Source organism: Taudactylus pleione, unplaced genomic scaffold (assembly GCF_031769625.1).
Source record: "Taudactylus pleione unplaced genomic scaffold, aTauple2 ptg000117l, whole genome shotgun sequence".
NCBI lineage: Eukaryota > Metazoa > Chordata > Amphibia > Anura > Myobatrachidae > Taudactylus > Taudactylus pleione.
The window spans coordinates 18,676,849-18,702,866 of NW_028284519.1; the positions used below are offsets into that span (position 1 = coordinate 18,676,849).

At 40.1% G+C, this 26,018-nt stretch overlaps 1 protein-coding gene across 2 annotated transcripts in view; it reads left to right on the forward strand.

Moving 5' to 3' along the window:
- The window catches only part of TENT4B (terminal nucleotidyltransferase 4B), a 62,924-nt gene extending 43,037 nt beyond the window's left edge, over window positions 1-19,887 (forward strand). The window contains exons 6-12 of one of the 2 annotated variants that reach the window (XM_088471886.1): window positions 3,375-3,503; window positions 3,674-3,887; window positions 5,211-5,337; window positions 6,663-6,766; window positions 7,261-7,445; window positions 7,934-8,128; window positions 12,755-19,887. In XM_088471886.1, the coding sequence (XP_088328012.1) occupies window positions 3,375-3,503; window positions 3,674-3,887; window positions 5,211-5,337; window positions 6,663-6,766; window positions 7,261-7,445; window positions 7,934-8,128; window positions 12,755-12,931 (1,131 nt within the window). In that variant the 3' untranslated portion in view covers window positions 12,932-19,887. The remainder of the gene's footprint in view (window positions 1-3,374; window positions 3,504-3,673; window positions 3,888-5,210; window positions 5,338-6,662; window positions 6,767-7,260; window positions 7,446-7,933; window positions 8,129-12,754) is intronic. The other variant, XM_088471887.1, reaches the window with a different exon arrangement.
- Window positions 19,888-26,018: the final 6,131 nt, after the last annotated feature.

The window sequence follows — 26,018 nt, forward strand, 5'->3', positions numbered from 1 at the left end:
ACCTTCGCACCAGCGGTATCTGAGGTTCGCTATCCTTCAGCATCATTATCAGTTCCGGGCGCTACACTTTGGCCTCTCCACGGCACCGAGGGTATTCACCAAAGTGATGGCAATCATGTCCGCACATCTTTGGAACCAGAATGTACGGCTGCTGCCGTATCTGGACAACCTCCTTTTGCTGGCGAGCTCCCCGGAGGTACTGCTTCAACCTCTCCACCTGACGATCGCTTGTCTGCAAGCGCACGGGTGGTTGATAAATTGGAGAAAGTCCTCCCTGATTCCATCACAGCGGATGGTTCATTTGGGAGCCCTGCTAGATTCTCGTCAGCAAAGGATCTTCCTGACTCCGGAGAAGGTCTCCTCCCTACAGCTGCGAATACACAGTTGCCGCCTGTAGGTCCATTCGGCTATGAGAGTTCTGGAGTCCATGGTGTCGGCATTCGACATGGTGGAATTTGCCCAGTTCCATTCACGGCCCCTGCAGGGGCTGATTCTATCGGAATGGAACGGGTTACCTCACTGGATCCGCTCTCAGATGCTGGTGGTTGTCCCTGGAGGTTCGGCAGTCTTTGGCTTGGTGGCTTCAGACAGCTCACCTGGTCAAGGGACGCCCCTTTTGGATCCCGGACTGGGTCCTGCTCACAACAGATGCCAGTCTCCGGGGTTGGGGGGCAGTGACAGGCTCGTTGTCACTTCAGGGTCGTTGGTCTGCAGAAGAAGCACTTCTCCCCATCAACATCCTAGAACTGCGGGCGGTGTACAGGGCCCTGCAGTCGTCCGGCACCGCTCTTCAAGGAAGGGCGGTTCAAGTTCAGTCCGACAACGCCACCACGGTGGCGTACATCAACCACCAGGGAGGAACTCGCAGTTGGGTTGCGATGTCGGAGGTGTCTCACATTCTTGCTTGGGCGGAGTTCCACATTCCAGCAATCTCGGCGGTCTTCATCCCCGGAGTCCTCAATTGGGAGGCAGACTTCCTCAGCCGTCACGACGTGCATCCCGGGGAATGGTCGCTTCACCCAGAGGGGTTTCAGCTACTCGTGGACCAATGGGGGCTGCAGGAGCTGGACTTGATGGCCTCCCGTCACAATCACAAGTTGCCCGTTTACGGGTCAAGTACAAGAGACGCAGGCGCATGTCTGGTAGACGCGCTGTCGGTGAAATGGACGTTTCACCTGGTGTGTCTGTTTCCTCAGATATCCCTGCTACCTCGGGTCCTGCGGAAATTCAAGCAGGACGGCGGCACGCTCGTGTTGGTTTCTCCGGCGTGGCCCAGACGTCCTTGGTACGCCGATCTGCGGAGCCTCTCCATGGACGCTCCGTACCTTCTTCCTCAGCGTCAGGAGCTATTGTCTCAAGGGCCCTGCCTTTACCCAGATCTGGGTCGGCTGTCTTTTGATGGCGTGGCTCTTGAGACAGCCGCCTTAAGGTCTCGGGGCTTCTCGGGTTCGGTTATTAGTACCATGCTCAGGGCACGCAAGCCTGCTTCCGCACGGATTTACCACGAAGTGTGGCGGACTTACTTTCAGTGGTGTGAGTCCAGAAACTATGATCCTCAGGTGGTTCCAACGACTGATTGCTACACTGCCAGATGTTCACTTTTTTCCAAGGTGTTCTCCGAATCCAGCCTCACTTTGTGCCTCCTGTGGCTCCTTGGGACTTGGTGGTGGTTCTTCGGGTCCTGCAGGGTCCTCCTTTTGAGCCTCTTGAGTTGGTGGAGCTCAAGTGGTTAACGTTTAAGACCGTTTTTCTCCTGGCAATTGCTTCTGCCAAGAGGGTGTCAGTTGGGAGTGCTTTCCTGTCGCCCCCCCCCCTTCTGATTTTTCACCAGGATAGAGCGGTGCTCCGCACTCGTCCTGAGTTTTTACCTAAAGTGGTTTCGAAGTTCCACATCAATCAGGAACTTGTGCCAGCTTTTCAGTCACCTGATCTTTCAGCTGGTGAGGCTTCCTTGGATGTAGTCCGTACGCTTAGAATCTATGTGGACCGGACTGCTTCTGTTAGGAAGTCTGATTCATTGTTTGCCCTCTTTGGTTTTCTCAGGAGGGGTTGGCCTACCAACAAACAAACGTTAGCCCATTGGCTTTGTTCCGTTATTTGTGAGGCTTATGCACAGGAGGGTTTACCTGTGCCAGCCTCTGTTAAGGCTCATTCCACTCGTTCTGTGGGTCCCTCTTGGGCTGCTAGACGTGGCGCCTCTGCTGTTCAGCTATGTAAGGCGGCCACCTGGTCTTCCATTCAGATGTTTTTGAGGTTCTATGCATTTGACACCTTTGTCTCTCAGAATGCATCTTTCGGGCGCCTCGTTCTCCTTTCTGCACAGGAGTGTCCCCGCCCTTAGTTGAACTGCTTTGGGACATCCCCAAGGTCAACCCTGTGGACCCCCTATGGACCCTGAAGTAGAAAACAAGAGATATGGTAAGAACTTACCTTTGTTGTCTCTGTTTCTACGAAGTCCATAGAGTCCACAGGGCACCCGCCCTGACGCCCCTGGTTTCATATGGGCTGTGTGGCTGGTCACCGGTTTTCCGTCTCCCATTTCTGTGAGTATGGTTTCTTGTGTGTTCCAGTCTTCCTTCTCTCTGTTTAGTCTCCTCCTCCGGCCTTGGCTTCTTACCAACTGAGGTGCCTGTGGCTCGGGGGTGGGGTATAGAGGAGGATGCACCTCTATACCCAGGATGCAACCAAGTGCATCCTGGGAGCAGCAAAAGCTTTAACTGCGTGGTGCCCGTGGATCCAGATCCAGCTATACCCCAAGGTCAACCATGTGGACCATATGGACTTCATAGAAACAGAGATAACAATGGTAAGTTCTTACCGTATCTCTTGTTTTCTGATGACACGGTCAAGCTATGCTACTACCTTTTACTCTTCTGTTCTTTGTTAGAGAATCTTCTGTGGGTGCTTTGGAGGAAACCAAGTAAGGCCTCCAAGGTATTCTTTTAACACAGGCCAGGTCGAGAAGGTTGTGGTACCACAGACATATTCAACTTTGTGAAGGGTCTAGCGTGGCTTCCATTTAATTGATCCATTCTCTTGAGTCAGACCCCCCCTTTTAATTTGTTTTTACAATGTAGAGGTTCAAGACAAAGTCCCTGTACCTCACCTTGTTACCCCATAGTTTCTAGTGTCTTCACCCCCCCTATGAGAGAAACTGGTATCAGTCCCCTAAGAAAAGAAAGTTGGTATTGGCATTAAAAAAATTGTCACCCTGGGTACGTGTGTCCTGGTACTGATCACAGAACGGCTTGGTCAATTATTTTTGTGATCTGCATTGCTGTGCATGAGCCCCTGCAAAACCTTAAATTTGACTTAAACAGATTGCTGCTGTTGTTACTATTTTCAGGAGTTTCCTACCTTTTGCTGTATTTCAGAAATATCCAGTCCTTCCGTTCTTGGTGCTGGTTTTAAAACAGTTCCTGTTACAGAGAGACCTTAATGAAGTGTTTACTGGGGGAATAGGCTCCTATAGTCTCTTCTTAATGGCTGTCAGTTTTCTGCAGGTGAGTTATCCAAGTGACTAGTACGTCTCTGTACAGTATGACTCTCTCCTGCCTGTGGATCTGCAGCTTTAGAAGTTGCTGGTCAGCTAAAACTTCTCTTGCATAAGTTCATATTGTTGGACAAATGGCTTTTGTGTGTAACCAAGCATTTTATATTTCTTTCTTTTTAGTTGCATCCACGAGAAGATGCCTGCAGTCCAGATGCCAACTATGGTGTATTACTGATAGAGTTTTTTGAGCTATATGGGAGGCATTTTAATTATTTAAAAACTGGAATCCGTATAAAAGATGGTGGGTCTTATGTAGCTAAGGATGAGGTACAGAAAAGCATGCTAGATGGTTACAGGCCATCTATGTTGTACATTGAGGATCCATTGCAGCCCGGTAAGTAGAAGTACTACTTTTCTTTTCTTCACCAGTGTTAAGTTGAGAACACAGGGGTAATTCAGTTAACCGTGGGGCTTACCCTGTAGTAAACTGAGCACCCTGTCTGATTCAATTAGCTGTGGGAACCCCGCACACTAAGTGCTAAAGGGTAAATTTTTCCGCTCTGCCTCAGGAGTTTCAAGGAATATTCTGCATCAAAATACAGACTATGGGTTTTAACATGCAGGGAAACCCATAGATTCTAGTACTGTGTGTGAAGTCTATGGGTTAGTGCACGTTAACTCATGGATACCGTGCAGGGAAAATGGCAATTCAATAGCTCTGGTCTTTAATTGAATTCCCCCCCCCCCTTAGGGCCATATTCAATTAGAGGTGAACAGTTCGTTATCGGTGATAATTTATCGCCGATGACGTCATTTTTGCCAGTTTCACTTATCCCCATAATCAATTACAAAGACTTTTCGCAGGTGCGAAAAAAAGTGCAGAATTGGGGTTTCAGGGTGCACAAAAAAAAAATAGCTTGCAGACTTTAGAATGTCTCCTTTAAAGTAAATTTTTTTTAAAAAAAAGTTCCTCAAGACACCCCAAAAAAGGTAGGTGTTTTCTAGAATGCGGATGGTTGCGGCAGGTGCATTTTTGAAGAGTTTTAAAAAATAATTGTAGTGACTTAAAAATATGCTTGCACCCATTTTCATGTACTCCAAATTTGATGGGACTAGTTAAAAAGAAAAAAAAAAAATTGCTAATCTTCACCACTTCTTCACAGGCGCATTTTATGCACCTGCCGCGGCTATTTATAAACCCTGATTACCTTCAGCAGACCATAGTGAGCCCCCATGGCCTAACATCTTTTGGGGGGTGGCGGCATGATTTCCCCAAGATCTGACAGGCCTTTTCGTTACTTACCTTTCCGCCTGGTCCAGTTTTCGCCGGATCTTAATTGAATACGGAGATAAGCGGGCACGCGCCCGATACTTTATCACTGCAAAAAACGGCGATGATGGCGAAAAGTCCGATCAAGGAATTTTCGCCTCAAATTGAATATGGCCCTTAGTGGTATATTTACTAAAGTGCGGGTTTTAAGAAGTGGAGATGTTGCCCATAGCAACCAATCAGAATCTACTCAACGTCTATCTAGCACCTTCTGTAAGGTAATAGCTAGATTCTGATTGGTTGCTATGGGTAACATTTCCACTTATAAAAACCGTCACTTTAGTAAATATATCCCTTAGTGTTAATTTTATTTGTTGTATGGTTTGTCTTTGCACCACAGATATGTGCCATTCAGGAACTAAATGTGTTTCCTCCCTTCTCTCCAAGGCAACGATGTGGGCCGGAGTTCATATGGAGCCATGCAGGTGAAACAGGCCTTTGATTATGCCTATGTTGTTTTAAGCCATGCAGTGTCACCTATAGCCAAGTTCTATCCTAACAACGAAAGTGAAAGGTAAGTGTGTGGATATTTATTTATTTATTTTTTTCAAAGGATTTATAGTCTTGTCGTTTTTCAGTTCCACGATTAACTTATAAGCGGTGTTTTTTTTTTTTTTTCTTAATGAAACCAGATTCATTTTTCTCTTCCATTTTTATTAGAAGATTGTATAATGATGGAATGAGGGTTACAGAAAGAATCCCCATTATGGGGGAGAACGTATGCCAACCTTTTTATTGTCTATTGACTGCCAGTGTCTAGGTAGACACCAACTGGTAGTCAGGGAAAAGGTCGACATGGTACTAAAGGTTAACACAAAAATGGTCGCCACATGGGGTGTTTTTTGTTTTATTTAGGGTTGGACTCTAAAGGGGAGGTTAGGGTTAAGCACTAGGAGGGACGGTTAGGCACTTTATGGTGGCTTAGACAGTTAGGGTACAGTACCAGGAGACTGGTTAGAATTGGGCACCAAGGGGATTGTTAGGGTGAAGATTAAGGTTGGGAAAAAAAAACAAAAACACTTAAGTGTCGACTATTTATTTATTTATTTTGGTCGATCATTCCAATGTCGACCTTTTGTACCTGTTGATCTTCATTTATGTCGCCCTATTGCCTGCAGTTGGTATCGATCTTTTGACTGTCTATCTAAATAGTGTGGATCTTTTAATCCACGCCCGTGTTGTTGGTGGTTTGACAGTGGAACATGCACAGGACGGACAAGTGGTGGAGGATAGGAGTAAGCGGTAGGATAAGATGGGGCAACCTTCTCCATCCATAGCACATTCATGATTGTTCCTTATTATTAATTAACACTGTTCATGTTTTCATTGGGAGGCTTCTGTTTATGTTACATTTTATAGTTCCAATAATAAAAAAAGATACAGTAAGTCTAACAGCCTTCGCAATTCAGTCAGAACAACCAAACCTGAAACAATAAGGAATACATTTTTGAGTAGTAATGTATCCTTATTTTGTTATTTTATTGGTTTGAGGTTTTTACAACCTATGTGAGAATAAAGAGAACCCCTCACACAAAGCATAACATTAATATTACATAAGTACATACACCTCGCCCAGAGTCTGGACATGAGTTTATGGTGGATGCGATATCTCCTGGAGGCTACCGCAGTGCAAAGCTTCCCGACGCGTTTTCTGTCACCACAACTTCATCAGCGTTGTATCGATGTGTGAAAGCTGGTTACATCTGATCCCGAGAAGGCTGATTGAATGAATGATTTTGAGTTTTTTATTTTGATGCAAGAATTATTTAATCCCCCCACAATTTAGTGATAGTTTCTATTTACAATCTATAAACTTATGAATATTTCTGGGTTTTGCAGCATTTTGGGGCGAATCATTCGAGTGACTGAGGAAGTGGTCGCTTACAGAGAGTGGATATCAACAAAATGGGGACAGCAGAATAGATCTGAACCAGTTTACAATGGTAAGAATCCACGCTTTGCTGTGTTGCTAGTGAAGAATGACTATAGAAGTATCGTGTCCTTGGCACTGAAAGGCCTTTATGAATGACAGAAAATGCAGACTCTCTCACTCTTTTATGTAAATGCGCCCATGGTCCTGCTTTGAGATTGTCACAGTGCTCCCCAATTATCCAGTCCTTGGACCATCACCAGAAATAAATTCACCTACTTCCGCTGTTTGAAATAAAAATGCATTTGGTGAAAGGAGTGAAGAGACCCAAACTAATTAGTGATTGGACCTGAAATCTGTTATTAATTTTTTCGCATTTCAGATAGACCATCCTAGCCGCATGGATGCTGAGTATACATACACGACATGAGATGTGCATTCGTCTTAGTCACACAAAGGGGCCTTTTATGACTTTAATTTGTAGATTTCTAGTGTTTATTATGAACAAATTTTTTTTTTTATCTTCAATATTCTGGTTTATATATTTAATTTTTTTTCTGCATTTAGGGAATGATGTGACCTTGATAGTAGATGTTCACCATTTGGACAAATGTAATAACAATGTGACTGGACAGAATGCTGCCCCCGGGCAAGCCAAGAACAAAACCTCCGAAACACTCGGCAAACACTCCTCCAACTCATCGGGTCCCCTGTCTTCCTCCTCTTCCAGCCTTTCCAGTTCCAGTGATGTGGTGAGTTCAGCGCTCTGTGCCGTGTCTGCACGTCACACTCACCTGGGCTACTTACTATCTGTTTAGCAGTAGTGGGTTGGTCAATTGAAGTTTCTAATATATACGAATGTGCAGTTCTCCTGACCTTTAAGATATGAATATATAACCATATCAATAATTGTTTAATATCGAATCAGTTAATAATGCCCACTAAAAGTGCATTTCTATGTAGTTTGCACACAGATTCACCTGCTTTGAGTATGTGTAGGCTTTCTGTACTATCCCTTTTAAACCGGGGCACTCATGAATTACACAGGTTCTGTGGATGAATGACTTCAAGTCTGCATTCACCTAGATTTAATCAGCCACAGAACCTGTGTAATTCATGTGTCCCCCAGTTTAAAGAGATAGTATGGTATGACGAAGTGTGTGGGTTTTGTACTGTGAGAGCCTCTGCTTAGCCAGTGGTGTTATCTCTCCATGCATGACACACCACGTGTCTCCCGTAGAAGAAAGTCATTAAACGTCTGTGCATTCAGGACTCAGATGGAACTCCCTTCAAGACGTCGAAGCAGCCGAGTTGTCGGCAATCCAGCGACAGTCGAATGGGCCCTCAGGAATCCTGCACCAGCTCCTCGCAATCCAGCACCAAACTACAAGCTAACCAGAGCATCAGCTCCTCAAACAGCAGCAACAAAGTCCAGGTAATGATGTGTTACCACTGTCCAAGGAGAGAGGTTCATTGTACTGTAACTGCTGTGCATTCACGCTGCAGTGTTGCTTGAAGAATGAGTCCTTGTATAGCACATACTTCTCTTCTCTGTTCTTTGCTGTGCCCTCTTTTCTCTTGCTGGAGGGCAGGTTATATGGGCAGCCGGAGTGTCTAAGTACTTAGGCAAACAAAAGGTGTAATATTTGTTTTAATATTTCTGCATCCGATTTGTCCGTAACCACACAACACTACGCTGTTCCTTCCACTATGGATCTCTCCGTGTGGCTACCTCCTTGCCTCCAATACCCTTTTCACATTTAGCATGCAGCACAGTTATCTTTTATATTAGTGGGCAGTCACTGGGGGACATATATTAAAGCTCCTGCACTAGAAAACAAGTGTAAATAGTGTAGCATACTTACAATCATCACTTTTTTTTCTCCTTTTTGTGACTCATGCAAGTTATTAGTTTCTACAAAATAAAGACAAGTTGCTTGTTCAATTTAATACTGGGAAAAGGGGCTTTGCTAACATGAATATAGACCCGACATTGTACAGGCATTATGCAGACAGAATTAGAAAAGTGGTCTGACAGTACTAGTAATACTGTGCGGGGGAGGGTTGTGCCTTATTTCTGCTATGCCCACGTTTTTAAAAAAAAATGCTTCAAACAAGAACATTGCACAAATCTCCTAAAATACCCCGAGCAATGATGTGATTAAGGATAAATGGTGATTGTGATCAGCGCTCAACAGGGGGGTATCCCAAGTATGGGAGCAGCTAGGTACTGGAGATGTCCTGTCTCCAAAATATTCAAGTATAAGCAGGAAATATGTACTCAGCGCTCACCTGGAGTATTAGACCAAAGATTGATGCGTAGGCGTTAGTCAGTACTGATATCAGTACTAACACCTACATATCATTCTATGGTCTAATACCCCAGGTGAGCGCCGAGTACATATTTCCTGCTTTATAAATGATGTGATGAACAGTGTGGTGATCTAATTGGCTACATGTTGGCCTTCACACCCTTGGTTTATTTTTTAATTGGTTGATATCTCTTGGTGCGTGTGTCGTTCTACTCCTCCTATGTTAGGTAGCTGCTGTAAAACAAATTGTAACTGAGGAGACCAGTTACACATCAACTTTGTCCTCATCTAACAATTGTTTCACCTATAGCCCTCCTGTAATCCAGCAATGTTATCTGTACCAGGATTGACTCTAAAACATAGATGCACAATGTTTTTCTAGTTTTATAATGTTTTCAGACAAACAGAAAAATATCCCTGGCGCAGTGTCCACACTATAAATAAAAGCTGGCCTAAAGCGGCTAATTGAATTAAAAGGGGAAACAGAAGAATTTTACCTGCGCTGCGTCAACTTGAAAATATAAAATAACAATACTCTAAAAGTTCCTTTATAATTAAGACAATATTTATTAAATATAACAATCAATGAAATACAGAGAAAACACATAAAAGGCTAGTAAGCCATAGCATTCCTCCAATTCATTATAAATTCCATGGGCCCGTATTTGTGTCCCAGTTGGCGCAGTGACTAATGAGCTCTTTCTCCAAAGTGCAGGCATGGGTACAACTGGTTTTTCCAGTTTATGGTCAAGTCAGTGTAAACAAATTATGTATATCTTCCGGACTCTGCGGGAGGCTGTTACCAGACGAAAAGATTATACAATTTACATACTAGAATGATTCAACCACCAATTAGTGTTAACATTTTCTAATAGTTTTTAGTGGATATAAATATATTAAAGTTTAAATACTAACTTTAGTTAAAATATATATATATATATATATATATATATATATATATATATATATATAATATTTTTTTTTTTTTTTTACTCCTGAGCTGATAGTGATTTAAGCTTTCCCTTTCCCCCATCACAAGTCAGCACTAGCTAGAAGATTAGTCATTACTATCTCTGTTCAAAACCCATTGTACAGCTGCCCGGCACCTAAATAATAGTTGAAGCACAGACAAAACCAGTGTGTCGGAAACACATTTTTTTAAACATGTTTCAAACCCTCCTGCAGCGCAGTGTAAGTATTAAATGTTTTCCTAGAACTCCATGGTGTGTCTGAGCATTTACTGCAGGCAACATAGAGAGAGGTGAAAAGAGGTGACCTTTTGTTGTAAAGTTTTCTGTTAACCGGTCCATTTGCTTAGTTTCTATGCACTTTCAGCTTCAGGGCACATTTATTCGCATTGCGATTACGAACACACACAGGACTACCATCGCACAGTGAGTGACAGGTTGTTAGCGGTTGGGGGTGTTAACGGAGTTGGTCAGAAAAACGCAGGTGTGCCTCTGTACGTTTAAACCCCATTTCATGGTCGTGTATAAATTAGCCACTGAGATTTGGCTACGCAGCATGACAGCTCTCTGCGTGAGAGGAGAGCTGCAGTGTCTGCGGCTGGTCTGACCTGCCGCAAGGGCAAGATGGCTGCTCGATGTGAGTCAATGTTACCGATATTTACGCAGGTATGCATCGTCGCACAAAGGTAAGAATGCAGAAATGGGGAGTCTTTATGCTTGGGGTGGTCTTTGCTAACATCACCATATTTTCGTAGCGTATGAAAATACAGCTGCTATTGCATTAGAGTCCATCTCTGAATCTGGCCCATAGTCTTGTAGATGCATAAAAAGTACACATTAGAGATCCCCCTTGCAATAGAAAGTACATAGACATCTTTCTTACAATAGCTTAGTGTGGATATAGCTTTGAATGTACATAATCACACAAAAAGCACATTGTTCAGCAACCCCATAAGTAGTAAGGAACTATTTTTGGGATGGTTACCATTCCAGCATCCCAAAGGGTATAACAGAAGAGAACATACGCAGACTTATTAAGCACTTCAAGCAAATAGCAATTCTAGATCTATTACAAAGTGCATCCATGTACAAAAATCCCTGCTGTTATCAATTCTTAAGCAAAGAAGGCATTTTACCACATGTTTGCATTTGTTTGGACATTATCATGGTTAAGTTTTGCCATTCTTTTCACATTATCATGATATTTTATTGTAACAAATTGTAAAATGTAAACAAATGGTTAAATCCTCAATTTATATATATATTTTTTTTCCCTCCAAACTGTTTTTTATTTAATCTGGCCATATATGAACAGATCCCTCCGATTAGCTCTCATACCTATTTTAACGGATCCAAAATGGATCAGTTCAGGCTTTTTCTTGTTTAGGTTGAGCTGATGGACCCTTACGACCAGATTGACTGCAGCCTGGTAGTGCAGTTGGAAGATTACCACTGACACGCTGGGTGATAGTAGATTTCGGCAGTTGCATTTTCCAAAATTACTGACCAAGCTTGAGCTGAATTGGTATTACTCTTGTTTTGTGGCCATATGTTACAATATCTGCCCTGTTGCCTGATATTGTTTGCTAGTTGTAGTTGTAAGGTACAGGATTTACCAAAACAGGAAATACATTTACCTAAGGTCTATTCTTTTACCCAATAGACTGAGGGCAGTGTTCTCCCCAGGCTGTTTTTTGTGGATGCACCATCCGGCAAGACACAGCCTACCACCCGGCACTTTGGGAGCCTGCAAGTGCCGACTGTATCTAGGAGCTGTACAAAAAGGACCAGATCCTACAGACTTTGCAGCTTTTTCATAATCAGGCGACTGGGCCTCTAATAAGAGGAGAATTAATATATAAAATGTTATTTCAAGTGTAAATCATTATAATGTCAGGGTTCAAAACATTTTATTATTGTGAAGGCTCCCACCCAGCTACTTCTTGATGCCACCCAGCTGCAAAAATTTTCTGGGGAGAACACTGGAGGGGATATTTATCAGGAGCTGATTGGTTGGTACTTTTATCTTCTCTCCACTTTAGCTCTCTCCAAGCTGTGATAACTCTCCCCATTGTACCATATGAGTTCATTGCACCTTATGTACGATCTCATGGGGCCTTCCAGGAACACTGAGTCCCTTGTAACCACAATATTTTTAAGTAACCACAATGTTTTAAGTAAATAATAATTTACTGAAAGCTGGAGTTATACTTAAAGGTTTTCCTTTGTTCCTCCACTAGGGGACACAGGGATAACACTAGGTTATATCATGGAGAGGAGAGTCTGGTCACCAGACAGGTAAATGAAAATACCCACAAGCCCAGGTTCCCTCTCCTCTATACCCAGCCACCGGCAGCCTGTTTGAGTTTGGTGCTGGCAGGAGCTGGGCACCATTTTTTTTGGGGGACTGCTCTAGTTGGTCCCCTGCGGTTTCATTTAGTTTTATTTTATTTGACTTCAATTTAGTTTTTTGCTATGAGTGGGCAGTGAGAGGCGCCCTATAAGATGCCCCCACTGCCGCCCCAGCGCTGGTGTCCGCAGCACTGGCGACTGGGTCAGTGACTTTGGCCGTGTACTCCAGACCTCCCGGAGTGTTAACATCTTTAATATCTGGCCACTCTAAAACATTAGTGGTTTGTCTAGTAATTGTATATTGTCAAAAATATTAGTTGCATTATGGAATGAGACTAATATTTTTGCTTGAATGCTTGACCTGGTTAATTATGTAACTGGCACTATAACAAGTTGCTGGCTCCATTAATCTATTTCCCTCTCTTTCAGCACGGTGCAAACAGACTATTCCGTTCCACCTCATCCAGCAAAGGTTTCCAGACTCATCCTAACATAAGCCAAGGCACATCTGTGCCGAGTCGGCATCTTCAAAGCGGCAAAGCACAGCACCAGCACTACAACAGCAAAAAACGCAAGCACAAGCGGGAGACAGACCTGTGCAGATAGCGGATCTGGGACAGACTTAATCCTCCCTCCTTTACTGTGCCACAGCATAATTAAATGGCGACAAACTGCTTCACGACTCCCAGAAGCTTAAAAAATTTCTTGAATCTCTTGTTTGTTGTTTTTTTACTTTTATTTTTCCCAGCTGACCACAGAAATGGATCATGATGATTTTCAACATGAAAAGAGAAAAAAAAAATCTCAAAGAAAACAAACAAACAAAAAAACTAAAAAAAAAAAAAAACTAAAAAAAAACCATGGCTGCTCATTTGGTAAAGTATAGGGAGGTAAAAAAATATTTGCACTTCTTTATCAGCACCAGTGTGCTGGTTTATAGGACTATTACCCAGTGTTTATGGGGTGAAAACGGGAAAGAACAAAAAAGTAAAATATCTGAAAGGGGTGCAATTTGCAGAAACCCCACATTTCTTGGGAACTTTATTTCTGCATGATTCTTTTTTTATCATTTTGAATATTCTACCATTTTATTGTGCATACGACAGTATATGAAATTGCACTTTTGTAATGGTGCATATGCTTTTTACATAAAACTTGCAAAGAAAATTGGACTAGTTTGGGATAATATCGCCATGTCTATATGTTCATACCTGCATTGAGATTGAGTTGGTTCTGGTCACCTTGGAGGGAAAGTTTGTACCCATTGTTGCCCTTTTTGTCATTTATTTATTTTTTTATATATATAAATAACGGCAAATTATTAGGAGGCAGATGGCCTTCTCAGAAAAGTAGTGTACTCTTTTTGTATCAGTCCTGAAATTTTGACAATGTTGCATGTATGCTTTTTATGTCAGATTGCTGTGGTGTTTTGTCTTGAGCATCACCAGAAATGGTGTATGTGAGACACCTGGGTAAATGATGGACACTATTCAAAACGTAGATGTTGGTGAAGTCCATGTTCTGCTACACCAAAACACAGTGCTTTACCTAGAATTGCTGAACGTGTGCATTTTTATATTTACAAGAGATCTGTTGACTGTTAGCGTTGCAAAAGCATTCATGGCAGACCCTATGTTCTATCCTGCTCATTAAGTAGACACAATTGCCCTCATTTGTCAAGTTTTCCCGTACATCTGACCACCAGATGGCACATGTACCTACAATTTTAAATGACAAGTTTTGGTTCTCTAAGGCGTAAGTGAAATGCGTGGTGTTATGCGATATGCGCTTGTATGTAATGTTTCGCCAATCAGTAGAAAAGGAGGGTACAGACTTGCAGTTTTTTTTTTTTTTTGTTAAGGGTGTTTTTTTTCCCCCCTCTTTTGCCACCTAATTGTCCCATGACTCCAAAATCCATAGAAGGTAAAATCTCTTTTGCAATGATGGTGGAACGGTTTTCAAGATTGTGTCTGCAGCGCTTTGCTATGTGCCTGTTGTCTGCTGCACATTTGGAGAGTGTGAGGTTCTCCATGGTGCTTCTCACATCCAGGCTGCTTCATTTTGTGGATAAGTAGGTTAAACTGAGCTATTTGGCTAATGCAGTTAATGCAAACATTGCAACAAGCAAGCATGTACCACATGAACAGTTTTCAAGTTATCTTCTCAATTAACCTTGTCAAGTCGCACGTTTTTACTTGCCAGCCACAGACTCTCCAACCGAGCAGAACTGTGATTTATTGGGCCAAAGTCATTTAAAACAGATTTTCAATGCTGACAACTGAAGCTCCGTATTCGCAGCATCTGTTATGCTGGGTACACGCTAAACGATGTGTACCCAGCACGTTCTCGCTAACGACGGTGACTATATCACCCGTCGGACCTGCATGCGTATAGTCTAGTGCGTACCTGGCTTTAGATATACGAACACCATAATGGTCTGTTGCATTGGGCTTAAAGGGTTTCTTTAATTTGCGAAGAGAGGTTCTAGATCTATAGAGTAAAAATAAAAGTTTATTTTAAAAAATATTAGTACATATATAGGTCAGGTCAGTTCAGTTAGCCTCGATTTGCAACCAAGCATTGCTGCGATGCTCAGCTGTACACACACTTCCTATATGGTAGCCACTACATTTGCCGGTCTTCCTGGGCACCACCTATGGGTACGAGGCAAAATATGCCATGTGGGAAGTTGTGCAATCTTCTTTTCTGGAAAGGGATGTACTGCACATCACATGTAAATTAATTGTACCCTTGGAATTGAAATTGAAGCATAGAAATAGATTAACTGCATCCAGCTCACAGTCGATATCCTTCAGAAGTAAAATAAGTCTGTTTTTTTTAAATAAGCTCCTTTTTATGGGAAGATAAAGGAACCAATGTGCTGAGCTTGTTCTCCTCATATTTTATCAACTAATATATTTGGAATCTGCAAAACCTCTCAATAGAATCTGGGTGCCCTCTTCTGGGAAACACTTTGGCTATTATACTGGTTGATTTGCAAAAGGAGAGCATAAGCAGGACAGGGTGTCTACTTTAGCAGGATATTAGGAAGCAGTGGTATATTTGCAGTAGCAGAGAGATCAGATTCTTAAGTGCCAGGAGAACGGGGGCCCTCAATAGACACATCCCGCTTGATCTCAGCATTCCAGAGGCAGTTTGTAAGAACCTAGAAACACTGAACGTGAATGGGAGAACTTCTACCTTTTCCTGCAATGTATCATTATTACATCTAAATAGCCAGACATATGATTGATCAATATTTTTTCAGCCATTAAGGGTACTGCAGAAAGGAATAATTAAGCCTATATAAGTTAAATCATCATCAGTGCTAAAGGGGTGGACTATGGCACTTGATGAACATGGATATTCCCCACCCCACCCCTTCGTGCTTTGTCCACATGGTGCATGAAATGATGATCTATTCACTGGGGTTGCGTGACATCTGTGCCTTATGCCTTAGTGATGGCACTGGTGCCTAGTGAATGGGTATGCTGCAGTCCTGCAAATGCTGATTCAGCCCAAGAATGGCTTCCTCTTTTGAATGCGTATGTATATTGAGGAAATAGCTACTCATGTGGCCATTCTTGATTACAGGCATAAAATCTACTTAGTCCATGAAGGATCAGTAATATAAGAAACCACAATAAATAGATTATAGAGCTCATTTTTGACCCATCTTAGTTTTGATAACCCTATCTGACAATAGTTCATTACATTACTGCTAATATTCAGTGAAAAGTTCTATCTGTACTAGGTCATGCGGACTCATGTCACTTTTACTGTCAGCAAAGCTAGTGGCCTTACTCCAGTCTTAAGTAACATGAGTGGCAAGCCAGACCCTTTCCCCTCCCCTGTATAAAGTTCTAGATATATATTTGTGCTGGTACTTCTGACTATTGAGGATTGAGTAAAATCTCCTTTTATATAATTTGGCAGAAATCATTGAAAAGAAGCTAGACAATTGATAGTCGAAGAAACAGCTGGTTTACTGCAGACTTTACGTATTCCATGCAATTGTATATCTCGGAGCCCCCGACAGATCAGCAGCGAGTGAGTTAAAAGAACACTAACCATAAAATGCAACTTGTTTCACATAAGGGCTATTAACATTCACAATTATATATGCAAGAGTTTCATGTTGGAAGGGAAAATATTTGAGCTAAAGTTACAGTAGGATGTGTTCCTATGTGCTCTGGACTTTTACCGTCTTTAAATCTATGGAAGGACACTGCAGGTAACCCCATGCCCATGAATAGTTGGGGGAAAGTTTTGCCTAAAAGTAAATTAATTTCAGGTCTAGGTCTCATTTCCAAAAATTCATAATTCAGGCTTTCTTCTTTTGGGTTAACTGTTTCGTGGCGTATGTTAACATCATCCTGTACCCATTATTTAAATAGCTGCTCCATATATATATATCCCTAAGGAAATTCATAAGAAAAACATTGTACTTTAAAGAGAGAACAAACAGCATTGGAAACATGTTGGTAAGCATCTCTGCGCCGTAGTGTACTATGTGTGTAATGAGCAGAATGTACCAAGCGCTAACACTTTTAAACGCTGCAGTCCACAATGAAATTGACACACACACACACTTTTCAGGAATTGTGTCTTCAGGTTTGTTTTATTTACTTTATTACTTTTGGACTATTTAATGTCCGTATGTACCGCCAGAACAAGTTGATTTAAAATGCAATTTCAAATAAGAAAATTTATTTTACCAGTCGTCCCAAAGGACCACGATGCAGCATTTCATCCAAGTCCTGCCTTAATGCCCCCTCATTACTGTGGCAGTCTTTTCCAAAGTATATAAATGCATTATTGAGGCATTGGATATTCACACAAAACTTTGCATGTTTGGTTATATATTTTTTTTTCTTTTTGATATGCGGGAGGGGAGAAGGGTTGGGGGTTTATAAACATGATCACATGCTGTGGAGTGAGCATTATGTGTCTTATGTGGCCCTTGCACCCAGAAGAGTGTGGTTTGAGCTTGACCGACTGTTAGCTTCTAAATGTATAAAGTGTTTGTCATTTCAAGCCATTTATTTTGAAACAAGAATATTACCATACTAGAAAAAAAAGGTGAAAATTATATATTTTTTTATTTTAAGGATTATTCTAATTTTATAATTACAAGGCCAGGCAAATATTCACAAGTTTGCACCGTCTCTATGTAAGTTAGGAGAGAGGGAAAGAGGTGTCATAGGAAACTGGTTAGATTACCTAACTGACCACATCTCCACGGTTACATGGCTTCGTCCATGGATCTAAATCTCCATTGTATTCCCTATGGATAACTACCAAATATTCATGTGTGTGAAACTGGGCTATCCCAGCCAAATAATCTGTGATGGGGCATCTCTGATTGTATAGTACAGAATCACGGTTTCTGATACATTTGGTTGCCTTTTATTTTACCACTATAGCCACTTCATCTAGCCAGAAATGTTATGTCTATCTATATGTTGTACATTTATGGTATGCATTTATTTGTTTATTTAGAATGGTGAAAACACCTTATTCATAGTTCAAAACGTCTGTTGACATTTTTAAAATGTAGCCATGTTTTCATGCATAGGAGACATTTCATAATCAATTTGCAGTCAGTACTGACAAACCATCATGAACCATTGACCTGTGGGGAAAGAATAGCTAACTTTATGCAACAGCAGAAGACCGGGCCCACTGCCCTGTTAGCCTGAAACACACTACTCCCTCATCAGATGTGGGGTTTTTTTTTTTTTTTTTTGGGGGGGGGGGCTACTAAACTTTTAACAATCACAGCACTTGGATTACGAATGTCTTTGTGAATGACCTACACAAGAATATAAGTAGTATCCCTCCTCTTGATGACCACAAGCCATTTGATCTCCTACTGTTCTGTGATTTAAAAAACTATATATAAAAGTTTAAAAAAAATCAAAAAAAAAATCTATGCATTGTCACAAAATTCATCCTTGTAACAAATTATGTAAGGAGAATATATGCATAGTGGAATTTGCCTTAGGAAAGGTTTCCTTCGGTCAGTCCAATGGTGCAACAATAGATTTTCTTTTAGCATTTTTTGGAACTATTGTTTTTCATTTTTGTAGGAGTGACTGCACTGCCTTTTAAACTAATTTTTTGAAAATGTATGGGTGAAGAAAAGTGCTTTATAATACTATAGCCATGTAAAATTGCATAATTAAAGCCACAGATAATCAAATCTAGGTCCCAATCTTCCGTTACAGATTTGGTTTGAAACATGAGCCACGACTGTTCAAAAAAAAAAAAAAAAAACATATCCTTTAATACCCCAAGGTCCAGTTCAAGGAGAAAAACATATGTATTATTTCAATTATTACAACCACTTTTTTTTATACTTCATTGTAGTTTTTTTTTTTTTTATGCAAAGTTTTAGAATTGACAAGACCCTACTAAATGGCAATAACCTTGTAATTTATGGGATATGTCACCTTTTTTTAAATTTCATGTTTATCCTGAATGTACATAATTTTAGATCCATGTTAAGTTCAATTAGTGTTCTGCAATACTTAGTAGGCAAAAAGTTTTTATCCCATTTTATTGGTATTTCTTTTGTGTACATCTAGTATTAGTAGAGTCACACACAGCTTTATTTTATTGTCAGTCTTGTCTACTTTTGGATTAAAAATGTATCGGTAAGGTACAAATTTGTTACCTTCATAGAACATATGTTTGATTCTGAATAATTCAAACAATATAGATTAACGTACAATAAAGCTGTAAAATATTTGTAGGGATTTACAAACAAGACTTCATATTTCTTAATTTATTTTGTTTATCAACGCACTCATGAAAATAGGGTTTATTTTTCTGTTTCCATCATTTATAAAGCCCCATAGTTAATACTTGCTTCTTGCACACAGTGTCTGCGACCATTTTGTTGACTGAGGCCAATATCCAGCTTCTCCAAATGCCTCATGCTACTTTGATGTCTTTAGTGCCTCGGGAATTGGTGGGCTGTAGTCTAATGAATATTTGTTCCGGCAACAAAATGGCTGCCTACGTTGGTAATAGGCAATGGGTACACCTCAAGTGTGTGTCAGTCTAAGTGGGATTGCACCTTAAATGGTATGGCTTTATTTGACAGAAATATTTAAGCAAGTCTTATTAAAAAAAAAAAAAAAATGTGCAGCCATTTTATTTTCTGGCAAGTTTGCCAAGCAGTGGTGTTTGCAGGAAGATTATATTGATTCCTCTGGAATCTCCAGTTTGCCTCATTTTTTATGGTTTTCATAAATTTAGCAGGAAAAATAGGTTTTCCTGTAGAGCTTAAAATCACTTTGGGGTAAACAGATTTAATAAAAAAAAAAATATATATATATACATATAAAATATTAAGTGTGTATGTTTCTTAATGACTACGGATACAATTGAAATTTGAACTTTTTTGTATTTTATTCATTTAAAATGCTTTATTATTGTATGTTTCATCTGTGTATATCACTCAATTTAATTATTTTATTTCTATCTGAGTTGATATATTTTTGTGCTAATTTTGTGAATCTCATTGGGGGGCAGGGAATAAATGTTTAATTTAACTATGGTTGTATTGTTTGTTTTTTAAGCACATGTAACATTTAATTAAAACTTGCTTTAGGGATTGTTATCACTTGCAGTTTTGATTCAAATGTACTCCACAACACGACGCGACAAAACCGCTTCACAATACTGCACTGATTAATTTGATATACAAGTGTCACATCTGTATACAGATTCAAGCTCATTCACATACAAAGTGCTTCTTTGCAGCGGCTAGGGCTTGTTTTCATGCCAAGTTACGTTGTACAGATTCATACTCCTTTTGATAGTCGCACACAGATATAAAAGTGTAGCATAAGTCCAGTCTCGTGAAACTGTTTTGTCATTTCACGATGCGACATTTCAGCGAAAAAGATGCTAGTGATTGGCGCACCTCACGCTGAATGGCATGTTGAGGTTAGGTGTGCTTTATTTATGCCATATGCTTTTATTGCTGTGGTTTACCTGAATTCTGCTACTCTGTACGCAAATTTCAACTAGTTTTTTTTGCTGTCTCTTAGGAATCTGTGTAAGTGGTGGTCATCTAAAGTAGTCATCCTAGCCACTCTTGCATCCCTTGTAGAGGGGTATAATAATTCATCTGCAGGTAATGAATGTCCTCTCCTTCAGGGTCCACAGGGATTTACAGGGATATACCATGGGGATATTATGGTTGGAGACCAGGCACCAAACAGTTAAAGCTTCAGCCCCCAGGATGCCTCGGGGTCCTCCTCCATATATATACACCCCGCCCCTAGCCATAGGACTTCAGTTGTTCATTTGGTGCTGCAGGATCAAGACGCACCTTTGTGACAGAGGACTGCTCTGGCAGTCCTAAGCTTTTATCTTTTGTTTTATTGTATATTTTTGGATTGGCAGTACTAAGCGTCTGAATTAAGGCGCATATACTGCGACTCAATCTCCTCCGGGCCGCAACACCAGTAACTGGGCTGGTGATTTCGGCGGGTAGCGGCTAAGCTTGCTAGCCGCAATGCTGCAACCTGGACTGTAACCGGACGCACGGAGATGTCAGGTAAGGCGGTTCCTCGTTTACGGGAAATCACTTGCGGCAGTCCTGGTGTCAGAGATGCACCAGAAGCCGCTGCTGTCAGGGCCCGGGATTGTCCTCACTACACCACCGAGTCCTTATAGTCTGATGCTGGGGATCAGCAGCAGACGCTTCTGCTGCTACGAGGCCAGCGTACCCGGCTAGTTAATGCAGGTTAAGGGAGGTAGGCGCTCCAACCCAGACGCAGTCCGTACGAAGGGTTTTGCACGTCTGGGTTACTCCGCCTACCCTCCACGTGTATGAGATACTCACGGTCCATGCTCAATGGGGGAGATTCAATTGTTCTGGCAGCGGCTTTTTTTTTTTTTTTTTTTTAAGACTCCCGACAGCAATTCAGTTGTTGCTCTGTCGGGGCGCAATAGCCACCGGCATTTCTGCACGCACTCAGGAGTGCGTGAGCAGAAATGTGACTGAAACACCCTGGTTAGGGCGCGTTAAACGCAGATGGTGTGCCCTAACCAGGAATTAACACTGGTTTAGCCGGCTGAACCTAGTCTTTTAGGTGGCGAAGAGGGCGATAATTAATGGATTGAATCGCCCCCAGTGTGCCCTGTAGCTGTTGGTTTCGGGAGGGTTTGGGTCAGTCTCCCTGTATACCACTCCCTTGGTTAAGGTATATAGTGCTCTATATCCTACCATTCCTTTTGTGTGGTTGATTTAGAGTCGATAGTAATTTTATAACATATGCATTGTATGTGACTGTTTGCTAGCTGCTGTATTGACACTGTCTTTTATTTCTGTCTGTCAATTATAACTATCACTGTTTTTTCTCTCCATCCTCTTGGGGTGGAGGTTTTTGTCTGAGTACTTCACATTCATTAAGATTTTATGAAGGCTGTCACATAACATTGCAACTACTGCCTTTATATTGAACATGTCAAAAGATAAAGGGATACAGGAGGGTTTCATGTGAATCACGTATGGCTTATTTGTCTCCTCAAAACATTAAGGATGGTTTGTGTGTTGTCTGTCATAAAGAGCCACCTATGAAAAAAAGAATTTCTGTGATTATGCGCTTAAACAGATTGAGATATGCAGCATATGCATTAAAGGGAGGTTCACACAGCTACCCAAATAGAATAACGGATCAGAAATAATATAATCCAATAATTGCGCAAAAAAACTATAATCATGCTACCATTAAAAAAAAAAAATCACCTTTTAAAAGTCTAGAATCATGATAAATATGTAAATCCTTTTTGCTAGACTTTTTTTTTTTTTTAGTGATTTGTGGGTCAATCCATATAGGTCCTCCTCATTCAGATATATCATGTGGTAAAGGATAATTCCAGCATATATATTTCAACAGTGACAATCTGAATTGGATAATATGAAAAATAAAAGAAAGAAATCCAGTAGTGCAGGCACCTTTTATACCAATTTAAAAGGTTTTAATTCTTTAAAAATGCACTCACAAGTATAACATAATAGCAAACATATAACACATCAGCATGTGTATGGGATCAGCATGTACTCATCAGGCCAGGTCCTAAATCAGGGTTGTAAACAGTTCTGGATACTCCTCAATCCTTGGGGCAAATCAGATAAGCATCTCCACCACAGCATCCAACAGTTACATCAGCCACACCACTTAACGCGTTTTGAACCAGAATTGGCTCTTCTTCAGAAGCATTTGTGACTGAACCTCCCTGATCCTCAATAAATACCCCCTTGAATTAAGATCATTAAAAACATCCGTGAAAAAGTCCATAAACGAGCAGACACTTCCGCGATATACATTCCACTTGGTATCCTGACCAATTACTGTGCATGACCGGATATATCGTCATGCGTTCCAATCTTTAATAATGCGCATGACAGGAAGTTCCATGTGTTTCACTTCGTATTCGATTCCAGCCGATTACGGCGCATGGCCGGATATGACTGGTGTACTTTCCATCAATATTGCGCATGGCAAACCGGTCCATGCGTTCCATGCCACATACGAAACCCGTAAGTGTCCTATTATTGTATTTTTTCCACATATCCAAATCAATATATATCTATATAGTATAGAATCCATTCTCCTTAATGAGTCATTAGAGCGTCCATTTATACATGAAACACATAAAAAGAAAGATAGAACAGATGATGATGATTAAATCAAAACATAATTAAAACATTTAAAACATGGGCTACATAATGAAATAAATACATTCCTTTTTAAAAAATAAAATAAAAATATTTTAAACATTTCATTTCAAAATCAGAATTTAGACCTTTAGGAGCAAGAATTCCCAATTTAAAAATCCATCGCATTTCCATTTTTGAAAGCCTAGTCTCGAGGTCTCTTTCTCCCAGATGATTTAGCTTGTTCTATACCCCAACTTTTGCTCTTATAGCACGCTTTTTGGTTGTGTTTTAGTTTAAAATGTGCAAAAAAGAATGGGTTTCCAAACCCCTAAGTACATTATAGATGTGCTCTACTTTGAGATTTCTACTTGTCTTCCCAATATACAGTAGACCACAGGTACATTCCATAGCCTACACAACATTTTTTGTTTGACACGGTAGAAAATCTTTTATTATTGATTCCATTAGCATCAAAATTGGTGATTTTACTTGTTGGGCTCTTCATACATTCCACAACGGTGGAAACTGTGTTCTTATGCTAGATCTGCTATCATCTAAAGCGCTTTTTACAAGCTTATTTTTAAGAGACTGGGCTTTGCGGTATATAAAAACTGGATTATCAGGAACTACTTTTCCTATAATGGGATCTTTTTTAATTAAATACCTATTTTTTCTAAACACCCCTTCAATCTCTCTATGAAGGGGATTAAATTGGCTGATAAATGCCCATTTAAATTTATCCTCTTTTGTTGAAGTTTTATTCTTTTCTACTAAAAGCTCTTCTCTCTTAATCTGATCTGTTTTGGCTTTATTTAGACACTTTTCTGAGTAACGTTGTATTAAAAATCTATTTGTTTCTAAAATTGAGTTTTCACAAACAATTGGCTCACTACAGTTCCTTTTTATCCTTATCTACTGACTAAAAGGGATACTCTCTAGCCAGTTATAGTGATGTTGACTCTTCCTATCAATATATCCATTGGAATCTGTAGCTTTCCTAAAAGTCTTAGTTTTAAAACACCCATGTTCAATATAAATACATAAATCCAGAAAGCAGATTTAATTTTTTCTTATATTAAAAGAAAAATTAATATTAAAATCATTCTAAAGTTCATCTAAAAATATTTTAAGATCTGAAGGATCTCCCTCCCATACCAGCAGTACATCATCAATGAAACGATGCCAGGATACCAGACTTGCCCCTAGACCTCCATCAATAAAGATGGTCAGATCTTCCCAATAGGTCATATACACAATGGCATAACTAGGGGCAAATTTGGTACCCATAGCCATTCCAACCTGCTGTATGTAATATGAGCCATTGAAATAAAAATAATTGTTTTCTAAAATAAATCTAATACCATTTAAAATGAAATCCTTAGTCAATTCATAATAATTGCTTGTATTTATAAAATAAGATACTGTCTGTATTCCCTTATCTATAATTATAATAGTGTATAGCGTGCTGCCATCAGTACTGCATAATATACTAGATTCACTACATTGTATATCCTGTAATTTCCTTAATATATCTCCGGTATCTTTAAGAAATGCTTTTGTTTGTACGACAAGAGGCTGGAGAAAATAATCCATTAAAGCGGACAGATTTGAGGTTAAACTATTGCAATGGGCAGCCAGGGGGGTGGAGGGGGTCTTTATGAATCTTAGGTAATGTATAAATAGTAGGAACAAGGTTCTTCTATAGTCGGAAAAAATAGTGGGGTGATAAATAAGAAGGAACATGAATTTCTATCTTTTTCCTTATTTAAGAAAAACTTTAGAGTTAATTTCCTTATATAAGGTAAAAAGTTTAACTGTAAATCCAGAAAAACTGCTTGATAATGTAGGAACATTTTTTAACTTAAGCCTGTAAGACTTTCCTCAATGGGGCTTTAAACCCTACTGCTTAAGTTCACACCTACTGGCAATGTTGATGCTTTTAACTTGTATATTGATACACAAAAATATATAAGGAAATTAAGTCTAAAAAAGTTCTTCTTAAATAAGGAAAAAAGTTGGAAAAATAATAGACTATGAGGTGTCAGAGAGGGACAAGTTCAAGAGGAACTCTAGTTTTAATCCTGTATGAGAGGTACCTTTCTCAATTGTTTTAATGAAATTATTACTGAGGAATGAAACAAATTATTGAAAAATAAGAAGATAAAGAGAAAAACCAAATGCAATTTAGCTAGAAAGAAGTATGAAGCCATAAAATCACTTCAGGGAGATAAAGAATGAATAAAAAGCCAGTAGACAAAGGTGGAGGGGTTGGCCTTATGAATAAATCTGATTATATCAATGAAATTATGGAACAGTTAAATTCAGGAAATACATACAGTATAAAAAAAACTAAAAACAGACCCCACTCAGAATATAGCTAAAGCACTGCTTGAATTAACAATGAAAGCATATGATAGTGGGGTGATAAATAAGAGGGAACATGAATTCCTGAATATAGAAGAACCTTCTGTTCCTACTATTTATACATTACCTAAGATTCATAAGGACCCCCTCCACCCCCCTGGCTGCCCGATAATATCGGAGTGCATAGTTTAACCTCAAATCTTTCAGCGTTAATTATTTTCGCCAGCATCTTGTCGTACAACAAAAGCATTTCTTAAAGATACCTGAGAGGCTGTATCTTATTTTTTAAAATACAAGCAATTATGATGAATTGACTAGGTATTTCATTTTAAATGGTATTAGGTTTATTTTAGATAACAATTATTTTTATTTCAGTGGCTCATATTACAAACAGCAGGTTGGAGCGGCTACGGGTACCAGATTTGAAAAGCACTTTAGATGATGTTAGTGTTCTTATGCTAGATCTACAAGTTTAACACCGTTGTGGAATGTGCTTGATGTGTCAGACAGTGAAGAGCCCAACGAGTGTAAACACCAGTTTTGATGCTAATGAAATTATAAAATAACAGGTTTTCTAACATGTCAAACAAAATATGTTGTGTACGCTATGGAATGTACCTGCGATCTACTGTATATTGGGAAGAC